Genomic DNA, 25,418 nt, shown 5'->3' with positions numbered 1-25,418 from the left:
TATTTAAAAACTTTTTATTAAAGCTTGTTTTCATGATAAAATCATCTGACAATCATCTCAGGCAGATTTCCATAAATATATGCCAGTGTCAAGTAATAACATACCACTACATCAAGATACTCTTGCATGCAGTGGTATTTATTATTTTCACCTGTGTATAGTAAAGCAGAGAAGCAAAAGATATAAAAGGAATGTATCAATAGTTCTTCTTAAAAACAGTATTTATTATAATTCTATGCTTTGTTTTCCTTGATGCTACCATACTATTATTTCGCTGCCATTCTCATGTAACAGTTAGTATATTGCACTATATTTATTTTACATTATACAATCATCATAGTAGAGTACTGATACCCAACTTTTCATGCCTCTTTCATAAACAGGTAGCTATTATATGATGTTAGCTTAGCAAACCTGTAGTATTTCTGTCATTGTATTTTCATTTGCAAGTTAGTATCTAGACAGAAACTAAAGGGAAAATATCCTAGTTTATGCAAAGTTTTATTATGCTGATGATTTTTGAAAGATAATATTTTTTAAATATAGTATTGATTGAATATTATTGGTTCATTTGGGAAAAGTTAAAATTGTTTCATCTTTTCAAAAAAAATATGGATTATGTTCTAATTTGGCAACTGTTCAGTTGAACCAATTTTTTATTTGTAAGGACAAGTTGTAAAGTTAAAAATGTTAGGATGTTGTTCACTCCCATAACAGCAAAAAATTTCTATGCATAGCATAAATGGTTGCTTGTTAGTCAAGTAGGAGCAAAGCATAATGCTATCTTTTTATTTAGTTTTACAAAATTATTTTTAATACAATGCCAAAAATTATAATTAAGCACAAAAAAACAAGACATTAAGAAATATGGGTGTGAAATATCAAGATAATTCCAACTAACAATCTTCACCAGAGGTGTTGATATTTTTTTCCAGAAATGACACAAAAGTTTATTTTAGTGTTACTGGAATCAGGATTCAATGGGTGGGTGAGGGCTACAGGGGAAGTCTTAAGTTGCTGAGTAGGTCATTTATTTATTTTTTGTCACCAGAACTGCCAGAGAATAAATCAAATTAGTGTTAATTTTAAAAACCTTTTTACATATTAATTCTTAATACTTGGATTCTTTCCAAAAGTAAAACTCATAAGGTTACCATTAAATTTTCTCATGGGTGCTTAACAGTATTACATCATAAAAGAGTATGTTTTATGAAGCTTCCATCTAGTTACAGGAACAAAACAAAAAAAATCTGTAGCACATTCTTAATACATTTCTACAAAACATTGGTATAGCATGTGTATAGGCAAAAGGGAATGCCTATGGATGTTTCTGAGCAGTGAATTAGAACCCGATGACCGTTCTTTCAGTGATATGTGCTTTAAAGGTTTTTCTTGCTAAAGACTCTAATAAATCCACAGAAGAAAAGAGTAAAATGCAAATTGCTTTTTCAAAAAAACCCAGACTTCTCTGTAAAGAAATCAGACACTGGAATACTAATGTTACCAAATAATTGAAAATAAAGGCATGTTATCTATAATGCATCATTGGCAAAAAAGAAATATCTGAAAATTACAATCCCCTTTCCAAAATGTACTAAATAAGCAAATAAGTATAACAAAATCTTTCAAAACTGGCCCCCTAGCAGCTGCTACAGTAGTTCTAATTTGAGCACAAAATAAAAATGCTAAGTTTTAAACTTTGAACAATGAAAGGAACAAAAGAGAACTGTGCAAAGCATTTCAAGGGCAATTCAGGAAGTATGTTGATGTGAGCAAAGGGCTCTTTCTTGAAATAGAGAGGCAGCCGTGCCCTTCAGAAGACAACATTTCCATTAAGATTGCCAGAAAGCAGGCTAAGTGTGAACATGTCTGTGGAGATGACTGGTGAAAGCCCTCAAAAGAGGTGTTAGATCTCATGGAGGAAGTGGCTGCTTCACTCATTCCAACAAAACATCAGTCTGAATGCTTTTTTTTTTGCAATTTACCCTGATATATTTTAGAAATATGTTTTAGAAAAAGTTCAAATAAATTAAAAATCATCTAGTATAAAGTCTCAAAATGTTATTTAAACATAACATGGTTCAACAAAATAAAACCATATTGTACCTGGAAATAAAAGCCATTTCCTTACATGGGTTTGAAAATAATGGAGAAGCAGCTTGTGTATATTATCTCAGTGTTTAATTACAATTTTGAAATCTGATGTAGTTTGATTAAGTGCAAAGTGTTTCCCAGTTTATCATTTGCAAGACCAACTGTGCAATATCAGTCTCCAGATGCATTCTGGGATTCAAGTCTCTCTTCTTCTTTGAGTAGGGTTTCAAGTACTGGTGCCATTACTAATGCAGCCTCATCTTCATTATCTATTTCTTCTATGAAGTTGTTGTCCTCTTCATCTTTATCCTCTTTTCTAGATCCAAGTTCTAAAGCAGTATTTTCTAAAGCTTCTACATCCTCAATGCCCGCTTTATAATGGATCATAAGGAGTGTCAGGGCTTGCAACCTTTCACCTGATTTAGCAAGAGCAGAAGTCAATAGGCTTTTTTTCCTTGCATCCGTTGCTTCTTTTTTTTCTCTCATTAAGGAATTGTTGCTCTCCAGTTCCTGGTCAATTTCATATTGAAGTTTTTCTAACATAATCTCTAATTTCTGGATTCTTTCTTCTGTAGGTAAACTTCTATAAAGGTCTCGGCCAATTTCTTTTACTGCAATGAAAACACTGTCATCAAGTCCTCCTTCCTTCCTTGCTAATTTAATCCCTGGAGTGGTTACTTGCTTGGAAGGACTACTAGGTCCACCGGTATCTGTATCACTACCTTCATTATCAGAAGGATGTGGCGTCTGCTTTGGTGAAGGTTCTACTACTTCAGGTCCTTGCTCATTAACACGAACTTTAGGAACTTGACGGAGGTTTAAGAATCGGCTGCTTGTATTAAGGAGGTGTCTTGTTAGACCCGTTGCTTTATTTGCAGTTTTCAATTCTGAATCTACACGAGGTCCTGGTGTGGACTGAGAATCTTGGTTTTCAAATTTAAAAGGGGCTAAAACTCGTTCAAGTCGTCTTGTGGCTCCTAAACAGAAGGGAGCATCTGTCAAACACTTTTCTTGACATTTTTTGTGGCAAACATATGCACAAACCACACACTGTGACGCTGCTTTTGTCCAAACTTTCTTTGTGCAGTAGTCACACCAAGTTGGATTTTGAAACTGAGTATCTTGGAAATTATGCCTATTTTCAGCATAAGTAATTTGTCCAAAGTAAGCATCATCTTTTGAAAGAACAGGAGCTGTTGCTTCTTCTGAAATATTTTCTTTCTCTTTTTCCAACAGAAAACTTGAGTCTTCAGGCTCACCTTCTTTCAAATATTTAAAATGTATAGTGACATCACCATAACAAAACTTTTCATTGAAACCTTTGTGTGAGATCAAACTACGCAATGCTGTTCTAGTTACTGCAGCTGTAGGTGCAGGAGGGTTTAGTCGAAACAGCCTAATGAATTCCATGGAGGATGTAGCTATGCAATCTAAAGCTACATCTTCAAGTTTTACACTTTCATATCCCAAACAAACCAGCCCACCTACTTTGAAAGGGTCTCTACACCAAACACCAATATTTAGGTAGGTGTGTTCTTTTCCTACTTCAAATATGTAGGAAGAGCCTTTTGTCCTTGCCCATTTACCTGCTCGATTACGGTAAGGAATTTCTGGTGATTCCCATGTATTATGGTTTTCTACTGCTTTAGCATTCAATGAAAAATGTGAATTCTCTGATATGTCTTTACTTAGCTCTGGTTTACTTGTAACAGATTTGTTGACAGACGCTTTAATATTCTGTTGAGATTCTATACTTTCTTTTAATGATTCTGATTTATTTATAATTATTTTAGAACTCTGTGAAGTTTCTATAGAGTCCCTACTATTTGGTTTGGACCCTGTAGATTCTTCTCCTAGATCAATAATTCTGATTAGCTTTTCTGAACTCTTGTCTCCATTATTGGCAGGAAGAGGGAGCTTGTCCACTTTCTCAGACGATAAATCGCCAGTTTCTAATTTATTTTGAACTTCACTAGAAACTGCTGACACTTTAAACTGTGGTCTTGGTGGTACAGGTGGTTTTGTTACATTTGACTGTGGCTGTTTGTTTATTTGTTGAGTTATATCCAAGTTCTCAGTAGTTTTGTGTATTGGTGGTCTGGATGTCTCTTTGAAAAGTACCCTTGCAGATGCCTGATAACTTCCTAGATGTAACTTGCGACTTAATACTGGAGATACCGTTCCAGGTGGTTTACCAGGAAGTGAAACTGGTATGTGCTTGGGACTAGTTGAAGAATCATCTTTGAATTCACTTGACGTTAGTGCATTTGCCAAGTCTTCAAATTCTATATCTAATTCTTTACTATCTATTTCATTCAGCAAATATTCATCTGAAAATGTTGACTCCTCCAACTGAGAAAGATTATCTTGGGCTAATGTCTGCTGACTATAGCCAACCGGTCTCTCATAATATACAGTGACTCTTTCACCGGCCTGCTTGATCAGTTTTAACACTTGTACTGTTGATGTAATCTTGACTCCTATTAAAAAAAAAAGAGAAAAACAACAATGATTAATATTTGTTGAAGTAACTGATAAATACCTAAATTGAGAGTACTATCTACTCAAGAAGAACCCATGCAGTCTTTTTTCCTTCCATACACAAATTAGGAATGTCTTATCAATTAATTCCTCATCAATGTTATTAATACAGGTAGTAATGTAAATAGGAAGTAAAGCAATTACCACTTGCATTATAACAACAAAGAAACCCTATTTATACTAAGACTGTTTAAAGAGGGAGAACCAGTATAGGTGTAGTAGTTAAGGCACCAGGCTAGAACCTGGGAGATATGAGTTCTAGTAACCTCAGGCACAATGAGTAACTATGGGCCAGTCACTCATTCTCAGCCTTAGTAAGGAGGCAATGGCAAACTGTTTCCAAAAATGTTGCCAAGAAAACTGCAGGAATTTTGTCCAGGTAATTGCCAGGAGTTCTGACTGGAAAGCACAAGGTGCAATATACTAGGAAAGGAAAAAGCAGGGAGGTCTTCCCTCCAATTCCAGAACTCACATCTGACTCTGGGACAGTCACTCTCCCTTACCCCATTTTATCTCCCAAGGCGATAAAGGAAAAAAGGACAGATTAAAAATGTAACACATATATAAAATGTAACACGTTTTAAGAAAACACACACATATTAACCCAAAACAACACTGTTCAACAGATAATAAAGGTTTAGAGAATTAAAACTTCTTATTTACTCTTTACACAAACATCACATAGTAATCTGTTCTGTACCAAGAACAATCTTACATAAAGAGTTACCTAGGCACTCAATTGTTTGTCTCTCTTCTATTGAATGAAAACCATTTCCTCAACAGCTGCCAAGGTTGATAACAAATACTGATGTGAGTTTTTCTGAAATATTTGTTTATTTTCCAAACATAATGGGCCTTCAATGTTGAGAAATATATACAGTGGTACCTCTACTTAGGAACGCCTCTACTTAAGAACTTTTCTAGATAAGAACCGGGTGTTCAAGATTTTTTTGCCTCTTCTTAAGAACCATTTTCTACTTAAGAACACAAGCCTGGAAAAATTTCCCAGGAAATTTGAGAGCGGCACGAAGGCCCGGTCAGTTTCCTCCCATTCCCCCTTTAATCCTGGCCATCTCGGGCTTTTCTGGGCTGCCAGAGGAGCCTTTTGGTGGTGCTAAAGGAGGCTTTGGCAGTCCAGTTCTTTGCTCTGGGCGCGTGGAGAAGGAATAAGCCTCAGTCAGCGCCCAGAGAAAAAAAATGCTCCCTTCGCTCTGGGCAGCAACTGTCCTCCTCTTCTTCCCCCTCCTCCTCCTCCCACTCAAATTCTGAGCTTTTATTTCTTTCCTAATGGGTTTGCACGCATTATATGCTTTTACATTGATTCCTATGGGAAAAATTGCTTCTACTTACAAATTTTTCTACTTAAGAACCTGGTCACGGAACGAATTAAGTTCTTAAGTAGAGGTACCACTGTATCTAAAACATAACAAGTATGTTTATTGTAAAAACTAAATAAAATGCAATTATGCCATGCAACTGAAAACAAATTATGATGTTGTTTCATTAGGACACTATTGCCCTCAATATAATAAAACTTTTTATGAACCCGCTTAGTTGTGATTGATAAAGAATGGATGACATTTTTTAAAAATACATTCCCCATAATGTCACTTACTGGATTTTTTACTCCTTCTGAGCACTTCCCCAATTACATACATCTTAGCAAATCTTAAGCTTAGTCTATGTAGTTACTTAGTCCATGTAGTTACACACCTCCAATAGATAAAAGCCTGTCGCCCCGCTGAAGGTCAGCAGCAGAAGCAGCAGAATTTGGTGTAACAGTTTCAATAACAACGTGTCCTGTTTCTCCTTCTTTAGCCTGTATTTGACGCAGAGTTAGTCCAATACTTCGTGAACTTCCTTTTATGAGTTCTGCCTGGGAGGGAAGGATGAAAAATAATTGACATTGTTAATAATTCATAAAATTAAATGTATTTCTGCTAATATCTTGTGCAAAATTGTACTTGAAAAATAAAGGTATATACCCTTGATGGCAATCGCAATAGCATAGGATTTAGATTTATACACCGCTTCACTGTGCTTTATGCTCCTCTTTAAGTGGTTTACAGAGTCAGCATATATTGCCCCCAACAATCTGGATTCTCATTTTATCCACCTCAGAAGGATAGAAGGCTGAATCAACCTTGAGCCTGGTGAGATTCGGTCTGCCAAACTGCTGGCCATCAGCAGAATAGTCTGCATATTGCACTGCACCACTGTGGTGAACCCATTGCACATATGCCGCAGGTGGTACATGGAGCTATATTGGAGGGCAGGCGAGGGCTTCCAGTGTGTCAGTTGTTCTCAGTTCCAGCATGCATGTGCGCACTAGCCAGCTGATTTTCAGCCTTGGGGAAGGCCGTGGGGAAGGCCGTTTTGCCCTTCGAACGAAAGCACAATGGACAAACTGGAAGCCCATTTTTCTGAACTTCCGGTTGCCCATTTGTCCATTTTTTCACTGAATCCAGGCTTCAGTGAGGCCTGTGCGCAGGGACGAGGGGATTGTGTACATGCACAGGGGCAGAAGGGCGTGTGTGTGTGCATGTGTAGGGGAAGGGAATGTGTGTAGGTGTATGCATGCATGCTAGAACGCACACACACACACCATTTTGGCACACAAACCAAAAGAGGTTCGCTATCACTGGTATATACCAGATCATTACTACGTTTATAAAACACAGTGTATTTCACAGGTTAATACTAATCATTTCAAACAAAATATTTATTATACATTGTATCTTATTATCTAAATAGTACTTAAAATAATTTTTCTACCCAAATCGTACACTATTAATGCAATATTTTTTTCAAAAGTTATTTAAAGAATCTCTGTAATTTATAGCATTACCGTAACTTAGCAAGAAGATATGTAATTCATGACTTCAGCTAAATTAATTCATAATAAAAGAAACCAGAATTAAGAAAATTGTGTAACTTTTATATTTTCTATTCCAAGAATCCAAAATTATTCATTTTCTTTGATATAAAAGTAAATATTTTTAATATATCAGTATACTTTATAAATGTAACCTGAAATAATAATAATAATAATAATAATAATAATAATAATAATAATAATAATTATTATTATTATTTAGATTTGTATGCCGTCCCTCTCCGTAGACTCGGGAAATTGGGAAAAGTTAATACTGTTACCTAAAAAATGGCCAATGAGATAGCTTTGTGTTGTTAATTATTTGTTGTTTGTTCACACAATCTTCATTATCTATTACATCTTTTATTTTTCTCTAAGTTCCACAAGCATAAAATTATCTTTATTTTCTTTATTAATATATGCTCTATCATTTATTTCTCTTACATTCCAAGTTCCAGTTTTCTACATACCACGATTGATACCAGATGACCCTGGAAAAATCTGCCCATAATGTTTTTGGGGAAACTGAGGCTTTCAATCAATGCTTTTTTGCAAGAGAGAAACAGACTAGCTTATCAATCATGGCTGTATCCATGTCAAATATACCACTTTGCTATTAACAATAAATAGAGTAGTGGTCTGTTCTGGACCATTATGGCCAGTGCGCCACAAGTATAATTAAAACTCAATTTGATCCCAAACATACATACATATACCCTATGCAAACAAGAAACTCTACTTTGGAAGCAACCTTGTGAACCTGCAAACTGTTGGTCACATTCCAGTAATTGTAAGAAACATACAGTATAATGATAGTTTTAGAATTTTCAAATCTTTGGAAATATTTACTTCTTACGCTTCTTCTGAAATCTTAATAATGCAATGAAACATTAATTCAGACTTGCACTTTGAATCCAACTTAATCGAATCATCATTAAATTCTCTCCATTTGAATCAAATTCCAGAAATTCTGAGTATCAAGTTGCCCACATTCCTAGCAGAAAGAGATTTCGATTACTCTCACTTAATGAAGATGCCATCACTTTTCTTCAGATATCATCTATAATTTTTCCTGTGACTGCCCTACCTAAACAAAGTTTAATTAGAAAATAGAGTACTTAACAGAGATAACAATATATATTTTCACAACATACCACTCTCTTTGGTCACACTGATGAATGATCTATGGCGGGCCTGGGATAGGGTCATTCCTCTATCCTAGTGCTTCTTGACCTCTCAGCGGCATTTGATACCATTAACCATGGTATCATTCTGTGACGGCTGGAGGGGTTGGGAATGGGAGGCACCATTCTACTCCTACCTTTATGGCTGATTGCAGTTGGTATTAGTGGGAGGACAGAGGTCAACCTCTAGGCCCCTCCTTTGTGGAGTGCCTCATGGATCGGTCCTCCCTCCTCTCCTATTCAATATCTATATGAAACCGCTAGGTTTGATCATTCGACAACATGGGGTGAGTCTTTGGCCCGGGGGGGGAGGAGAAATTCCCCCTTTAGATAGGGTTTGCAACTTGAGTGTCCTCCTAGATTCACAGCTGAGGCTAGAGGCTAGAGCAACATATCTCAACTGTAGCTAGGGGGGCTTTTGCACAAGTTCATCTTGTCTACCAAGTTGCGGCCCTACCTAGACCAGGAGGCACTTTGCACAGTCACTCACAGCCTCATCACCTCTTGCCTTGACTATTGCAATGTGTTCTACATGGGGCTACCCTTGAAGAGCGTTTGGAGACTTCAGCTGGTTCAAAATGCAGCAGGGTGTAGAATTATGTGTACACAACATATCATACCAACCTTCCGCAAGTTGCATTGGTTACAAGTTAGTCCCCGGATGCAATTCAAGATGTTGATTATCATCTTTAAAGCCCTAAAGGGCTTAGGGCCAGACTATTTACGGGACCGCCTCCTGCCTCATACCTTGCTATGGCCAGTAAGGGCCCACAGGGTTGGCCTTCTTTGGGTCCCGTCTGCCAAATAATGTCAGCTGGTGGGACTTCAGGGAAGTCTTCTATGTGGCAGTTCTGACCCTTTGCAATCAACTGCCTCCAGAAATCCGTACTATCTCCACCCTACTGGTCTTCTGGAAAGCTGTTAAGACCTGGCTTTTCCGGCAGGCCTGGAATTAAGAATGACTGCATGTATGTATGTATAGTTTTTAGATTTTTACATATTTTTATAATATTGCTGTTTTATCATTATTGTATTTTATTATTGCTTTAGTAATTACTGTTAACTGCCCTGAGTCCTGTTGGAGTGGGTGGCATACAAATATAAATAATAAAAAAACAAAACAAACAAACAAACAACAGGCCCGGCTACAGCATGGAAACTGCTTTGGTCACACTGATGGATAATATCTGGCGGGCCTGGGATGGGGGTTTATCCTCTATTTTGGTGCTCCTTGACCTCTCATCGGCTTTTGATACAATCAACCATGGTATCCTTCTGCGCTGGCTGGAGGGGCTGGGGGACACCGTTCTGCAGTGGTTTTCCTCCTACCTCTCTGGTTGGTTGAAGTTGGTGTTAGTGGAGGGTCAAAGATCGACCCCTAGGTCCGTCCCTTGTGGAGTTCCTCAGGGGGTGGTCCTCTCCTTCCTGCTGTTTAACATCTAGGTGAAACCGCTGGGTGAGATCATCCGAGGATACAGGGCGAGTTGTCATCAGTACATTGATGACACCCAGTTATATACCTCCACCCAGGACCTTTTCCAGTCAGAAAATGTTCAATATGAATGTTATACCTTTGTTTAACATTTTAGAAACCTTTGTGTAAAATCCCAGGGTCAGAATCTGATTTTAACAAATGGCCCTGACTTTCTCCTAATTATTGCAGCATACAGTGGTACCTCTACTTAAGAACGCCTCTACTGAACTATATTTCTATATAAGAACCGGGTGTTAAATATTTTTTTGCCTCTTCTTAAAAACCATTTTTACTTAAGAATCCGAGCCCGGAAAAAATTCCCAGGATGTATTGGAGGCGCGTGCTCTTCCTTGCCGCCTCAGAGTCCCTCTTTATTTTTTTTTTAAGCCTTAAAGTTTTGGATTTTTTTTATCCCCCTCACATCACTTTCTTCCTTCGGCAGTGACGCTCCTCCTCCTCTTCTTCCTCTTCCCACCCAAATTCTGAGCTTTTGTTTCTTTCCTAATGGGTTTGCACATATTATTTGCTTTTACATTGATTCCTAAGGGAAAATTTGTTTATTTATTTGTTTGTTTGTTTGTTTGTTTGTTTGTATTGGATTTGTATGCCCCTCTCCGCAGACTAAAATTGCTTCTATTTAAGAATGTTTCTACTTAAGAACCTGTCACGGAACAAATTAAGTTCTTAAGTAGAGGTACCAATGTACTTGTAATAACATATACCTGAACGGCCCTGAATCCCTCCTTGAGGGAGATGAGTGATCTAGAAACATGAAATATAAATAAATAAATAAAAATGCAGAAATAATCAGTTTCTGTGGCTAGCAAGTAAGCCTATCAGCAATTAGCACAAATTGCCCAGGTATTCCAAGTAAGCTGCAATTACCAAACCTGAAAAGAGAAGATACAAACTGAAAAAGCAATTTAAAAGGCTGTGTGTACTAGGTCGGCTTTTTAAAAAGACCATAAGCTTTTTACACAATACTGCAGCTGCTTCATCGAACAGAACAATTTAGCCAGTGTGATTCCTGCTGAATATGTCTTATTCTCTGACTTTTAATCTTTGCTAATTGTAGCTGGGTGCTATCTCAGACCTGAAAGAAAGTTATTTTTACAATTTTTACCCTTTTTATATACACTCACAGAAAAAAAAATCCTCTAATTTGGCATCTGAACACAGAAAATTCTGAAAACTAAACCGACTGATTTCTTAAATAGTAGATATTAATTAAATATAGCCTTTAAGGAAAAAAACAAATTGTTTATTAAAATTTAGTTATTTTATAATATTGCTCAAAGAACCTATTTTGTTATAAGATGTATTTAAAGATTTAATATAACTAGATGATCGTTATTCAGATTTCAAGTAGTTGAAATAGAGCAAGACATTGACAGCAGGCACAGTTTTTTTCTGGTTCACCTCCTTCCTCCAAGGACTATTCTAATTGGTGAATAAGGTGTGAGAAGTGACCCCTTCTTTGTGAGGTGCCACAGGGCTTGATGCTCTTTCCACATCTACATGAAGCCTCTCATGAGAACATCTGTCACCATTCGATGAAGTATCACAAATATGGTGATGCTGCCGAACTATATACCTCTGTCCCAGGTCAAGTGAGTGATGCAGTATGTGCAAAATGGACAAAAGGAAGATCCCTTCAGATGAAAGTACTACAAGTTCAAATAAGAGGCTTGTTATTAAATTACAGCAAAACTTAGATGTAATAGAATAACACATTAACAACATAACATTTTTATCACAAGCCCAGACTGGATTGCAATTGTCATGGATGGGAATTATTTCTTGTTCATCTGCCATCAGTGTTTCCTTAAACAATACAGTGGTACCTCGAGATACGAGTTTAATTCGTTCCGGACCTGGGCTCTTAAGTCGAGCAGCTCTTATCTCGAACAACTTTTCCCCATAGGAATTAATGTAAATAATTTTAATTGGTTCCAGCCCTCAAAAAACTCACAAAGTTAGTCTAAATTATGCAGAAAGACATGTTTTTAATGAAGAAATGTACATGTACATATAAATGAATAATGAAGTTTCTTTCACTTAATTGTAAACTTTCTTAAACTTTTAAATTTACATATGTTCAACTTGTCTGCCACCCAATCCTGTAGGACAGAGGTCCCCAACCCTTTTTGCACCAGGGACCGGCTTTAAGCGATCAAGAGAGGAATGGGTGAATGAATGGACGGAGGGTGGGAAGGAAGGAAGGAAAGAGGGAAGGGACAGGAACAGAGGAAGGAAGCAAGGAAACTTATGAAAGGGGAGAGTAAGAGAGGAAGGACTGAAGGGAGGGAGGGAGGGAAGAAGGTGGGAAGGAGAAAGAAAAGAAGAAATAGAGGAAGGGAAGGTAAAAGAGAGAAAGAAAAAGAGCAAGAAAGAAAGCTGCAAGCACCCCCCCGAGCCCCCCAGGCCGGCTGCAACCTTTTAAAACACGCGCGCCGCTTCGCAGCTGTCTCCTGAAGCCGAACGTGGAAGTTAGCGTTTGGCTTCAGGAGACAGCTCCTTGGCGCTTGTATCTCGAATTTGGGCTTGTAAGTAGAACAAAAATATCTCTCCCCTCCCAGCTCTTATCTCGAGTTGCTCTTAAGTAGAGCAGCTCTTATGTCGGGGTTCCACTGTATTGGCTATTTTGGAAACTACCGGTAAGTTCATGCACAGTAAAGATATACACTTGGCTACCAAGGAGAATTACTAAAACAATTTTCACTGTAGTTGATGTAAAACCGAAGCTGTGTTTTAAAAACTGTATCCATATATCTTGCTATGTCTATTTGTACCAAAGGAAAGTCAGCTACTCCTCATTCTTTGTAGGGATTCTGTTCCAGGTAAACAGTTATAATTAATAAGACCATGAAGAAAATGTATTTTATACATGTGCAAAAATCCATTTATCATTTACATGGGCAACAATTCTAATCTATTCCCACTGCGGATACACAAAATGAGGCTTTGAATAACAAGGGTTACCTGAACTACAACAATTTAATGAAATGACATAGAGAATTATAAAGAAACACAAAGTATTTCTTTGGCTGATACCCTTGAACAACATATGATAGAAAAAAGAGAGACACAGGCTGATTATGACGTAAATGATACATATTTGGGAAGTGTGTATGCTAATTAGTATTTATTGGGACAATTTCTCTCCAAAAACATTTTCTGTAATGAACTCTGAACACATCTGGAATCTTAGTAGCTAATTCAAGGTGGTAGGAAGCAACTAATTTAGCTAGGTTGACTACTATTTGATAGTCTCTGCCTTCCCTTTTCTTAAATAACTGTTTTTATCTGCAAGTTTGGCTCTATTGGTTGAATAATGGAATTTCTACTTTACCATAACTGAATCACAGCCTTTCTCATAGCTGATTTGAATGTACTTTAGGAATAATAATAATAATAATAATAATAATAATAATAATAATTTATTATATTTGTATGCCGCCCCTCTCCGAAGACTCGGGGCGGCTCACAACGATAAAAACAATATTATAATGGCACAAATCTAATATTAAAAAACTAAAAACCCTATCATAATTAAAAACCAAACAGCCCATACATACCAAACATAAATTATAATAAGCCTGGGGGAAAGATGTCTCAAATCCCCCATGCCTGGCGGTATAGGTGGGTCTTAAGCAGTTTACGGAAGACAAGGACGGTGGGAGCAGTTCTAATCTCCGGGGGGGAGTTGATTCCAGAGGGCCGGGGCCGCCACAGAGAAGGCTCTTCCCCTGGGGCCCGCCAGACGACATTGTTTAGTCGACGTGACCCGGAGAAGGCCAACTCTGCGGGACCTTATCGGCCGCTGGGATTCGTGCGGTAGCAGGCGGTTCCGGAGGTACCAGGATGTTTAGGTATTTTCTTCCAATAGAGGAAGGATCAATACTTGGAGGAGGAAATCTGATGCTGGAAACAGCCTCTCCCCATGCCACTAATTTAAATACGTATCTTCAATTTTTTTGTCTCACATCAAGGTTCTAGAATATATAGAGAAGCATTTGATGTATGGATGATTTCACAATGTTCTGCAACAGATTCCACATAGTCCAAGGATACAAAGTGCAATCTGTTGCAGACAGTTCACTAATAGAAGTTAATGAGTTTGCTAGAGTATAGGTAAAAAATAAATAAATTGGCATTCAAATATGTAAACAATTTCACATTTAAATATGATAGGAAACATTTGCTTTTGCTTTTACAGTAATTTATATGTCATGTGAGCTTTCCCAAAGTCACAGAAAAAGCTGCAAAGATTAAGGCCATTGTCAGCATTTGGAAACATGGGCCTATTTTATTTCTTGCTTACAACCTGAAAGAGTTCTACTTTATCATTTCTAGATCACTCAGTTGCATCAGTTACACTGTATGTATAAGAAACCTATTTCCTACTGAAGAAATTTGTTAAGCTTCAAATGTCAGCAGAAAATCATGAAAAATAAACCTCTTTTTTCATCACTGAACTCTTGCTGTTCATATCCTGTGACCTATATTTTTTAATATCCTCTAAACAGCAGAGTGGTAAAATAATTAAAAGTGAAAAGATTCTACAATGTGTTGGCATTTAAATTATTTGACAAACAAAAGGAGATTGAATTAGGTTTCTGAGCTGTTAAGATCAGGCAATGTGGATTAGAGATTTATTTTTCAAAACAACTTTAATTTTTGAATTTGTTTATATGATAAATTATCTTCCAGGATGGTAATATATTATAGTGGAGAATTGGAAATGATGAGACTGTTAAAGAACTGGGGATTTCAAAACTGCATTAAGCCTGCTACTTGATAGATTGCCATTTGGCAGGAACAAAACAACTTTCCCCATTACTTCTTTTTCAAGGCACATTCAATTGGTATGCTAAATTCTCCAAAACCCTTTGCATAGAAAACAATATAAAATGGAAAGTAAGGGTCTTGGGCCTTTACACACTGTAAAAAAAATCCATAAGTGATTTGCTTTATCTTAAACTAATACAAACCCACATAAGGGGGAAATACCCCTCAATGTATAAACTGTAAGTTTACATTTTATGGCTTATGGTGAAGGAAACAATGGATTATGAGTAGTCTTCAACTCACAACAAGAGTCAAAAATTTATGTTGCTAAATGAAATAGTTATTAAGTGAATTTTGCCACATTTAATGAACTTCCTTGCCACTATTATTAAATGAAACACTACAGTTGTTAAGTTAGTAACAAGGTTGTTAAGTGAATCTGGCTTCCTCATTGACTTTGCATGTCAGAAGATTACAAAAGATGATCACTTGACCTCAGGACACTGCAACCATCATAAATGTGAATCAGTTGCCAAGCATCTGAAGCTTAATCATGTGACCATGGGGATGCTGCAACGGTTGTGTGAAAGACAGTCATAAGTTACTTTTTTTCAGTGCCTTTATAACTTTGAACAGTCACTAAATGAACTGTTGTAAGTCGAGGACTGCTGTACTGATCTCGGTAGGTATTTTATATTCAAGTTTGGGGTATTTTTAATGTATAGACTTTTCTCCCCAAATATCTTCATAGCTCTTTTCTCTTTTCTAATCTTAGCTTCATGCCATATTCAGCATATTCCTGAATGGATAACCTGTTCCTTCAATTAGCTTAAGAAATTGGAAGTTGATGATAAATATGTGATGTGGTTACAGAACCTGTTCCGTAGTACTGGAAACATATAAAATTAAATGTGTCCAATTTTTTTTAAAAAAATCCCTCCAGGCAAAACACAACCTTTGTTATTTGTTAGGACTTATTTGAAAAAGCTCTTGGAATAGTCAATAGGCATAGATGGCTATTGACGCTGGTTCTGTTGAGCAGGGATGTTGAAAACCCGAAGAAGAGCTGTTGCTGTTTATCTGGTAAATTTACCCTTCCGTAACTTAACCTCTGCAGGCCTTCATTTTTCTTTGTTTCACAGCCACTGCATTTCCTTTCATTTGCATTTTTATTCCAACATTTCTCTTTTTCTTCTTTTTTCTCTTTTCACCCCATATCTTTTCCTTTTCTTACCTTGCAGAAATATTTGCTTGCTTATTAAATTTATATGCCACCCATCTCACTATCCCAAGTCACCCTAGGAGGCTTACAATATATACAAGAATATACAGCAGGAAGAAGAAATTGACTTTTGTATTTATGCCGGTGAGACTGACATGTATGAGAGAGAATAAGCGGTATTGCGTAGATGAGAATCAATTACTTTTTGAAATATACTATCATTTCAGAGGGTAATTCATTTTATCTAATAATTATTTTGTCCATGTGAATAAAAGGCACTGTATAAATTGACGCACAAACATGGCAGAAACATGGATGATATACAAGGATACAAAGGCACAAAGAGAGAAAGGTTTTGCCCAGGATTATGGGCAAATACAGGGAAGTACACATGCACAGGCTTATGTATTAGATGGGATTTTAAATTAAATTATCACCAGGCTCACTCACACTCAATATTTTAAAGACAAAAATATGAGGTGCTTTGGCTTTGTCCACGCTACCATGTAATTCTTAAAGATTAATCTCTACTCTTTTATGTATCCCCAGAATAAGAAATAAATAAATTCCTGTTCTCAAGTGAGAGTGAATATTTCTGTTTTTTACCAAATACAGACGATCCTTTTAAAGCTAAATTTACATCTGTAATTGTCTCAAGTAGCAGTTATCAAACGTAACATCTCTGCTCCCAAACATGTTGCAGCTTCTGACTTTCATGGCTGTCAATTGTATCATGCAAAATGAACCATCAATTACATTATGACTATAGTTCAAGCCTAATTTAATTATTGTCTAATGGAACAACTAGATTCACAATTAATCAACTTTTATTCTGTTCAGCTCCAAGACATGCATATACCTTTTAAAGTAAGAGTCATCTAGAGATCAGATGATATTCCTATCCTGACAAAACTTTCCTCTAACAAATTATCCAATGTTATACATTATCCCTTTAGACAAATAAAGTTATCTAGATTTAAAAAAAAATCCTACACAAAATAGAAAAAGATTATAGCCCAGTGATCACATGACTTTCATGTGATTTTCAAGCATAAATCCATCCTACACTAACGTTTTCAAGGCCTTCCAGAAAATCATAAGGGGGAAACTCTATGTATCTCAAAAGAGAGCTCCAGAGGATAAGCTCTTCCTGGACCTTGAAATTGCTTAATCAAGAAGAAGGAAAGTAGATTTATTCAATTAGATCATCCCGGATAGGCCAAAACAGTGGAAGACAGGTGCTCCATTGAATAGTTGTGTTCTATGCTAAGCAGGAGTTTATAGGCAATAACCAGCACCTTGAAACACACCCAGAAGTAGAATGTCAATCAATGCAACTCACAAAGTAAAGGATATGGGCATTCAAGAGGCATGGCCATTACAGATCATGTTGCTGCATTCTGGAACTGGGAAAGCTTCCAAGTGGTCTGCAAGAACAACCTCATGTAAAGCACATTACAATAATCGAGTCACAATGTGACAAGAAAAGAAGCAACTGTTGTGTCAATTGAAGCAGGAAAGACCATAATTGGTGCTCCAGAAAAAAACTCTGTAAAGGTCTTCTTGGCTATAGCTGCCGCCTATTATTCAAGCAAAAGCTGCAAGTCCAAGAGCATCCCCAAGTTGCACATTTTTCGGATTGTAGAAGTAACTCATCCAGAGTAGTAAAGATAATTCTTGGATCTGGAATTCTGGTCTTAACTGGATTCCTGGTCTTAACTGCCACAGCTATTAAGTCTTAGTAGGAGAGACTTAGAGTTGGTTTCTCCCTGATCAGTCCCACAAACCTGCTAAGCACTGGGACAGAACCTTGACATTCTCACTTGACCAGCCTGAGATTAAAAGATATAACTGTATGGATCAGCATACGTATGGCACCAGACCCCACACTTGCAGATGACATCACCTAGAGGTTTCATGTAGAGGTTAAGCAGGAGGGCAACACATGTTAAGGGAGGAAGGAAGGAAAGGAAGAGATGGAGTGTTGGTATTACCTGATACACCTCTTCTCATAGGGTGGAGCCAACATTCAAGATGGGTTGTTCTCCTCCACTCAGAATAAGGACCAAGTCTATTACTTTTGACAGGATCCACCCACCTAGGGCACAGCTTTGATGAATGTGAAGAAGCAGACTCTAGATGTGGCTATTCACAGGATAGAGTTAATAATAACTGACTGAGCCAGTCCGCCTGGCTATTAGAAACCCAGACTCTTGTCATGGAAGGGAGCAGAGGCCAGGCGACACTTATGGTGGGTGTCCACTGGCCACTGACGGAACCAATGCATGTGTCTCGCTACCAAGATAGACATCACCTAGGAGGCAAAGTGGGATGAATGGAGGGTGGTATCCACCGCAAATTTCACGGCTGAAAAAACCTTATTAAAGTCCTGCTGCGCATGCAGGTTGGACACCGAAATTTGTTCTTAGATGAGTCACAGTGAAATCAAGGAAGAATGTGTGAACAAGGAAGCTGACAAAGAGACTCTGACTGCTCAGGCGGTTGCCTGGTGAGCCTTGATAAGGGCCTGTTCAATTCTTTTGTCTTTGGACCATAACAGCTGCTCCAATTCCCCCGGCATAGCAGAGGGAGCATGTAGTGCCACTATCAAGAGTGTTAACTGCAGGATTATTAAGAAGAGAAGCCAACTCCAGGTCCACGTTGAAATGCTTGCATGGGCCCTGATGCTGACCATTGTTGTTGGACATTGTCCAGGAATAGCTCTGGAGCCGGGACAACATCCACTTCCAGCATGAACACCGATGTCCACCTCTGGCATTTACACAAAAGCTCAAGTTGCATTGATGCCGGGTCCGCAGAAGGAGTTGGGATGTCCAGCCTAGCAGCAGAGCAGGCCTTGTAGAGCATGGGCTTGAAGAATCCTGAAGGAAAGAGGGCTGAAGATACCTGTTATTCCTTGCATCTTCTGATAGCCAGTAGTCACCCTGGTCAATGTCCACTAAGGGTACATGACTGTCATTATCTGACATATCAGAATATCAATCTGGGCTTTGCTGTATAGCGCTGACACCAGACCTAAGGAGGGAGCTCTCAGAACCCATCAAAATCAGTCTGTCCAAGGACTTCAGGCATGCGGTCAGGCCCTGTTGTACCACAGCCACCATCATCATCCGCAAATTTGCAGGATCCAATGGAACTGAGACTGCTGCCAATGAGGTCCCAGACATAGAGAGCAGAACTGGGGCCCCGGTCCCCTGGGGAACCTCAGGGGCTGATGGAAGATTGGAAGGGAGCCAGATAGCCACTGGTGCTACTCACAGCAAGTCCTGTTTAGTGCAGGCACTGATGTCGATACTGCTGGAGGCTCTGGCTATCCTGCCAGCTGAGATATAACTCAGAAAGCAATAGATCAATGGGTGGCAAATGTAATTAGAGGATCTGTGCAAGCAAAGTTCAAGCAACTGTTCCAGTCCTTCTCCTCAGGCTACCAGAGACTAGTTGGCAATGCAGCATCCACCTTAATGGCGATGAAACAGAGCGGCAGTTCTGTAGAGGCGGGTGGGGGAGGGAAGATAGCCGTCCTGGCTTGATGACTGGGAATGATGCTCCTGTGTCAGAGCCAAGAAAGAACAGTCATTGAGCCCTGCTGATTGCGATAACTTTCACCTCTGAGGCTACGTCACCCCTGTTGTATATGAGTCGCTTCACTTCAGGGAGTGCACAGCTCCAATGGCAGACCAGGGCAAGCCCTGCACAGTCAATGCCAAAGAAGAGATCGAAAGCCACTACTGTGGTAGGAGCCAGAGCTCAGCTGCCGAGTCAGCTGAGATTCTCAGACTTCACTGAGGGTGTGGAAAGAGACTCACAATACCAAAAAATAATCCTATCGTTTAAGCAGAATTAAGTGTGAAATTTGCAATTCAAGAATGAGACCAAGTAGCCACATCTGTCCAGTCTGAGGACCGAGTCAAATCTGGGTCCTAGGAGGGCGGATCCTGTCAAAAGTAACAGACTTGGTCCTCATTCTGAGTGGACGAGGACAACCCATCCTGAATGCTGGTTCCACCCACGATGGAGAATGTTGATGCTCCCCCTCAGTTCCCACAAAGAAACTCAATGAAGAATCCAGCAGGAAATTAGGCATTACTCCTGTTCCCAGTGCTTTTTTCCTTATCAATGGTCATTGTATTTTTCTGTTGTGACAGAAAATATACGTATAACAGAACACAACTGCCACAATCATTAGAGTCAGGATGATAAAACCAATTAAATATTTAATACAGACTGAAAAAAACAGATCAACTTCAAATTTATATAAAGGATTATATAATGTTATATAACCTGCAAGTCTCAAAACTATCACCCAGAATATTTACAAATATTGACTTTTACAAGATTTTTTTTTAAAGTGACATTTTAAAAAAGTCAGTTTCTCCCTCTTAATCTCAGTTCTCGTTTGACAGGATTAACAAGTGAAATGGCAGACTTTAGTAAGCACAGTCAATTGCTAACCATGAGGCATTTAATGAATACTTACACATTATTAATTTATAATTACTTCAAATGAGACATGAGTTCTTAAAATAAGATGTCATGTATTTGTTTCTAAGACACAGATAAAGTTAACATTAGTATCACATGTGAAGATTTAAGGTCTTTTAAGAATGAAATTAATATCTTTTGAAAAAATGACATTTGATCAGAATTTTTATAAATTAGTCGTTAAGCTTGAGGCAGAAAACTTCTCATGAGGCATGAAGCAGCAAAGTACAAGTGATTTTAACTGCGTAGTTCAACTCTAAATTTTTTTCCCTACAAAAATGTTCAGTATTTTACTGTTGTTATGGTTAATCTTCAATTTGACTCAGTCTGTCTGGGACTGATAAAATAGTTCAAGACCTAAGCAAGGACCTAAGAGTTGTTAAAGTAGCATTTGAAAATATAGGCAATTCCAGTTAGGGTGGCTTTTTCTTTCTCTTTTCAAAGTCAGGACATTCAGGTCTAATAAGTTCAAAGCTTCCATATATATAGGGCAGCCCTTTGGGTATTGCTCCAAGTGCTTCTATTACTATTGCTACAACCATTAAATTCTTCCTCCATAATCGCTCAACTTCAATTTGCAAATCACAATATTTTTTTCTAGCTGTTTTTCCTCAATTCGTGCATCACCTGTTATATTATCATTGTTGTTGTTGTTGCATTCACATTCTGGGACTGGTAAAAACATAACAGTTCAAGTCCTAACAAGGATCGAAGAGCTGTTAAGATAACATTTAAGTATATAGGCAGTTCCAAGTTTATTATCATTATTATGGTTTGTCACAATCAGCCAGATATTCAAATTAGATTTGGTGTTTTTGTCTACTTATCCTGTCCTTTCAAAGGACCTGGTATAGGCAGCTCTGGATGCTTGATGAAGTTATAGATATCATCACAGGATAAAAGCTATTCTGAATAAAACAGCTTTTTAAAAGTGACTGATGGTGAATTTGCCAATGATGATGGTGTCCAAATAGTGCTTCAGATGTTTTGGGACTGCACCCAAGGCACCTATTACAATAGATACTATCTTTGCTTGCTTTTTCCACAGGCATTCTATTTATATTTGCAGATCTTTGTATTTCGTTATTTTTTCTAGTTCTTTCTCTTCTGCTGTCTCCAGATACTGCCATGTTCACTATCCAGACTTCTTTGTCTTTCTTATCTACAATTGTTAAGCCTGGGGAATTAATATTATTATTCAGTCCCTGTAGAGCAGAGGTCTTCAAACTTGGCAACTTTAAGCCTAGTGGACTTCAATTTCCAGAATTCTCCAGCCAGCTTAGCTGGCTGGAGAATTCTGGGAATTGAAGTCCACTAGGCTTAAAGTTGCCCAGTTTGGGGATCCCTGCTGTAGAGTTTTGTCATACCTGTTTCTTTTTAGGTATACCCAAGTCAACGGGCTCTAGAGCATGAGATAGCCTTCCCAATAACAGAAGTCCCTAGGCATCGTACACATAAATTACTCACTGTTCACCTATTCTCCACTCTTCCCTACTGCTAACCCTACTACTGCTCCCCAAACGTACTTATCTTTGTGAATTCTACCACTTGAAAAAAGTATCGTATTTTTCGGTGTATAAGACACACCTTTTTCCTCCCTAAAAGAGGCTGATAATTAGGGTGTGTCTTATACCCTGAATGTAGCTTTTTTTTCTTCCCAGTCCGAACTAGCTGCTAACAATCTTCCCAGTTTTACCTTGCAGGCTCTTTCATTGTTACTCTCTGGGAAGAATGTTTTCCAAGCCCTAAGTCTTTGCAGAGTTTGTTTCATTACTCTAACTTGCTCTGAGTAAGTTTCTTTCCAGCTCTAACCAGGTGCTAACAATGTTCCCAGCTCTTACCCGCTTGCAAGCTCTTTCATTGTTACTCTCTGCAAAGAAGAATGTTTTCCAAGCCCTAAATCTTTGCTGGATTTTTTCCATTGCTGTAGTTGCTCAGACTGTTTCTTTCCAGGTGCTAATGACGTTCCCAGCTCTTACTGGCTTGCAAGCTCTTTCATTGTTACTCTCTCAGAATAAAAAAAAAAAATTAAGCCCTTAACCAGGGGATAAAATAATGTGCTAAAACTGACCAGACTAAGGACGCTAGCTAGATGAATACCTGGTAAGCAGATTCTTTCCCCTATTTACCTCCCCCAAAACTAAGATGTGTCTTATATTCCGGTGCGTCTTATACTCCGAAAAATATGGTATGTCTTTCCAACTGCTTCAGGCTATTTTATTTCTACACCTGCTTCCCTTTGCCCTACACACCAATACTGTTCCTCAGCACATTTATAGCTAAGATTGCTGTGCGGCAGGGAAGTGTTTAAGAGGCAGGACAATAGCTGCATGTGTACTGGCCATTTTCTAGGTAGCCTACCCTCTCACAATGTTCTTCTTCATTTTATTTTCAAAATAAATTTATGAGATCTGTTAAGCAGATAGAAATTGACCCAAAGTAAACAATGAAGAAAGGAATCTGGACTTGTCCAGCATCTTAATTTAACACCTTAATCAAGTTTCGATTATTAAAAATGATTGGCTACAATTTGCATATTTGCAATTTGCATATTTAAATTGTACAGCAAGTATATAACCGTATATGCAAAAATATCACCAGCTTATCATATTGAACGATGGACAGAAAATTTCAAATGTACTTGAAACAGATATGCCATATTGGCAACTGACATTTGAAGCAATATATTCGATAGGTTTAATAATCGTGAATCTCCTTTTACAATCAATTATTCTCCAATATACTGTAGGTGATGTGATAAGATTAAAGTGTCACCACTGTTCATTGCTGTGACTAAGCTGTCTAATCTTCGCTAATAAAATAAAAAATGAAAATGCCAACCCAAAGTGGGCTAGTATTTTTCTCAAAGAGCCTGGATGCGCAAGATAAAAGTTGTTTACTCTCTCTATCTTTAAACCTTTACATAAAATTATTGAACTAAATTAGTTTTGTATGTTATTTTTATTTTTCTGTTTATAATAAAATTTCCAGACATTTTTAAAAAATTGACATCTGACAAAAGATATTTCTACTGTGGGTTTGCCATTAATATTACTTTCACTACAATTTATTGATTTCAGTGAATTAAACAATATATAAATATTTTAAATATGCAGCTTAAAGTTTAGCACTGTTGAATGACCTGCCACCATTAGATGAGATAGGTTCCCCTCCTCTCATTATATTTTAACTTTATCTCTCTCTCAAATACTGTTTTTTTCAGCAGCATATGCTAAAAATCAATAATAGTCAAATAAACCAGGAAATACATGATTAAAATAGAAACAGAAGATTGACGGCAGAAAAAGACCTCATAGTCCATCTAGTCTGCCGTTATACTATTTCCTGTATTTTATCTTAAGACGGATATATGTTTATCCCAGGCATGTTTAAATTCAGTTACTGTGGATTTATCTACCACGTCTACTGGAAGTTTGTTCCAAGCATCTACATTTCAGTAAAATATTTTCTCATGTTACTTCTAATTGTGCCCCCTTGTTCTTGTGTTCACTTTCCTATTAAAAACACTTCCCTCCTGAAACTTATTTAACCCTTTAACATATTTAAATGTTTCGATCATGTCCCCCCTTTCCCTTCTGTCCTCCAGACTATACAGATTGAGTTCATTAAGTCTTTCCTGATAAGTTTTATGCCTAAAACCTTCCACCATTTTTGTAGCCCATCTTTGGACCCGTTCAATTTTATCAATATCTTTTTGTAGGTGAGGTCTCCAGAACTGAACACAGAATGAATAGTATCTTAAGGATGACTGCCTGAAAGCATAAAATATAAAATTCAATTTGGTAATAATGGTTGTTGAAATAATATAATAGCATTTTATTGTAGCCAAAAACTTTTGGATTAAACCATTAACAAATCTGAGGGGTAAACCTCCTGTCAGTACCTGTCCGTCCACCAGTTCTTCAATTATCTGAGAAACAAAAATTATTCAAAATATATAATTCATTTTTAGCAAAGCAAAAATATGATGTCTTTTCATTGGGTTTTTCAGTAAATTGAACCAGAACTAAGTAATCATTCGTTTTCACTACAGTCAGAAGCATCTTTACACAAGATATTTTTGAAGTTCTAATCCATCTTCCATAATTATTGTCATCTGTCATTTTCTTTCTTGGAATCCCCCCTTAATTTTAATTTTTTTTAAAAAAAATCAAACCAATTAACATATTTTAAATTATAAAAAGGTTAACATGTAATCTTAAAATATGTATAAGGGGAGAAGAAAAGAGAAGAACATTTTATTATAAACGGAAATATGAAAAAACATAGAAAAAAATTCAAACAATGAAACACATTAACAACCCATCACTAATTTAGTGGGAAGTTCTATATTATATGTCTGAAAATTCCAGCTCTTGACAGATTCCATATATTAGAGACATAGCCAAGAGGTTCAAGCAGTATTATTAATGATCTTACTGATATCACCCCCGTATTTGGCAATAATAGAACATGTTCAAACCATGAGTTAATTTTCAAGCTGTATCTTAATAATAATAACCAATATTATTAAACATTCACAAAGGTACCCAAAGTACATGGAACATGTTTTTGTTTAATTTCATTTTCAGATCATAGGAAATTAATTTCATGTTATTTAAATCAACCTTCCATTCCTTTATCAGAATAGGATATTCAAACTCATCACTCCAGAGATAAAATTAAAAAAAGTATTAATGCGCTTCAATTTCTTTAAAAACAATTACTTGCATA

The 25,418-nt window shown here is 37.3% G+C and overlaps 1 protein-coding gene across 1 annotated transcript in view; it reads right to left on the bottom strand.

Moving 5' to 3' along the window:
* The window catches only part of PDZD8 (PDZ domain containing 8), a 47,684-nt gene continuing 22,266 nt past the window's right edge, over positions 1-25,418 (bottom strand). Inside the window, exons 4-5 of the mRNA XM_070752629.1 lie at positions 6,349-6,511; positions 1-4,574 (exon numbers count right to left, since the gene is read on the bottom strand). Of these exons, the coding sequence (XP_070608730.1) occupies positions 2,266-4,574; positions 6,349-6,511 (2,472 nt within the window). The 3' untranslated portion in view covers positions 1-2,265. The remainder of the gene's footprint in view (positions 4,575-6,348; positions 6,512-25,418) is intronic.

The sequence above is a fragment of the Erythrolamprus reginae genome, chromosome 5, assembly GCF_031021105.1.
Source record: "Erythrolamprus reginae isolate rEryReg1 chromosome 5, rEryReg1.hap1, whole genome shotgun sequence".
In the NCBI taxonomy this organism is placed as follows: domain Eukaryota; kingdom Metazoa; phylum Chordata; class Lepidosauria; order Squamata; family Dipsadidae; genus Erythrolamprus; species Erythrolamprus reginae.
The sequence above is the reverse complement of the archived record's forward strand: the minus strand, read 5'-3'. Positions and strand labels throughout refer to the sequence as shown.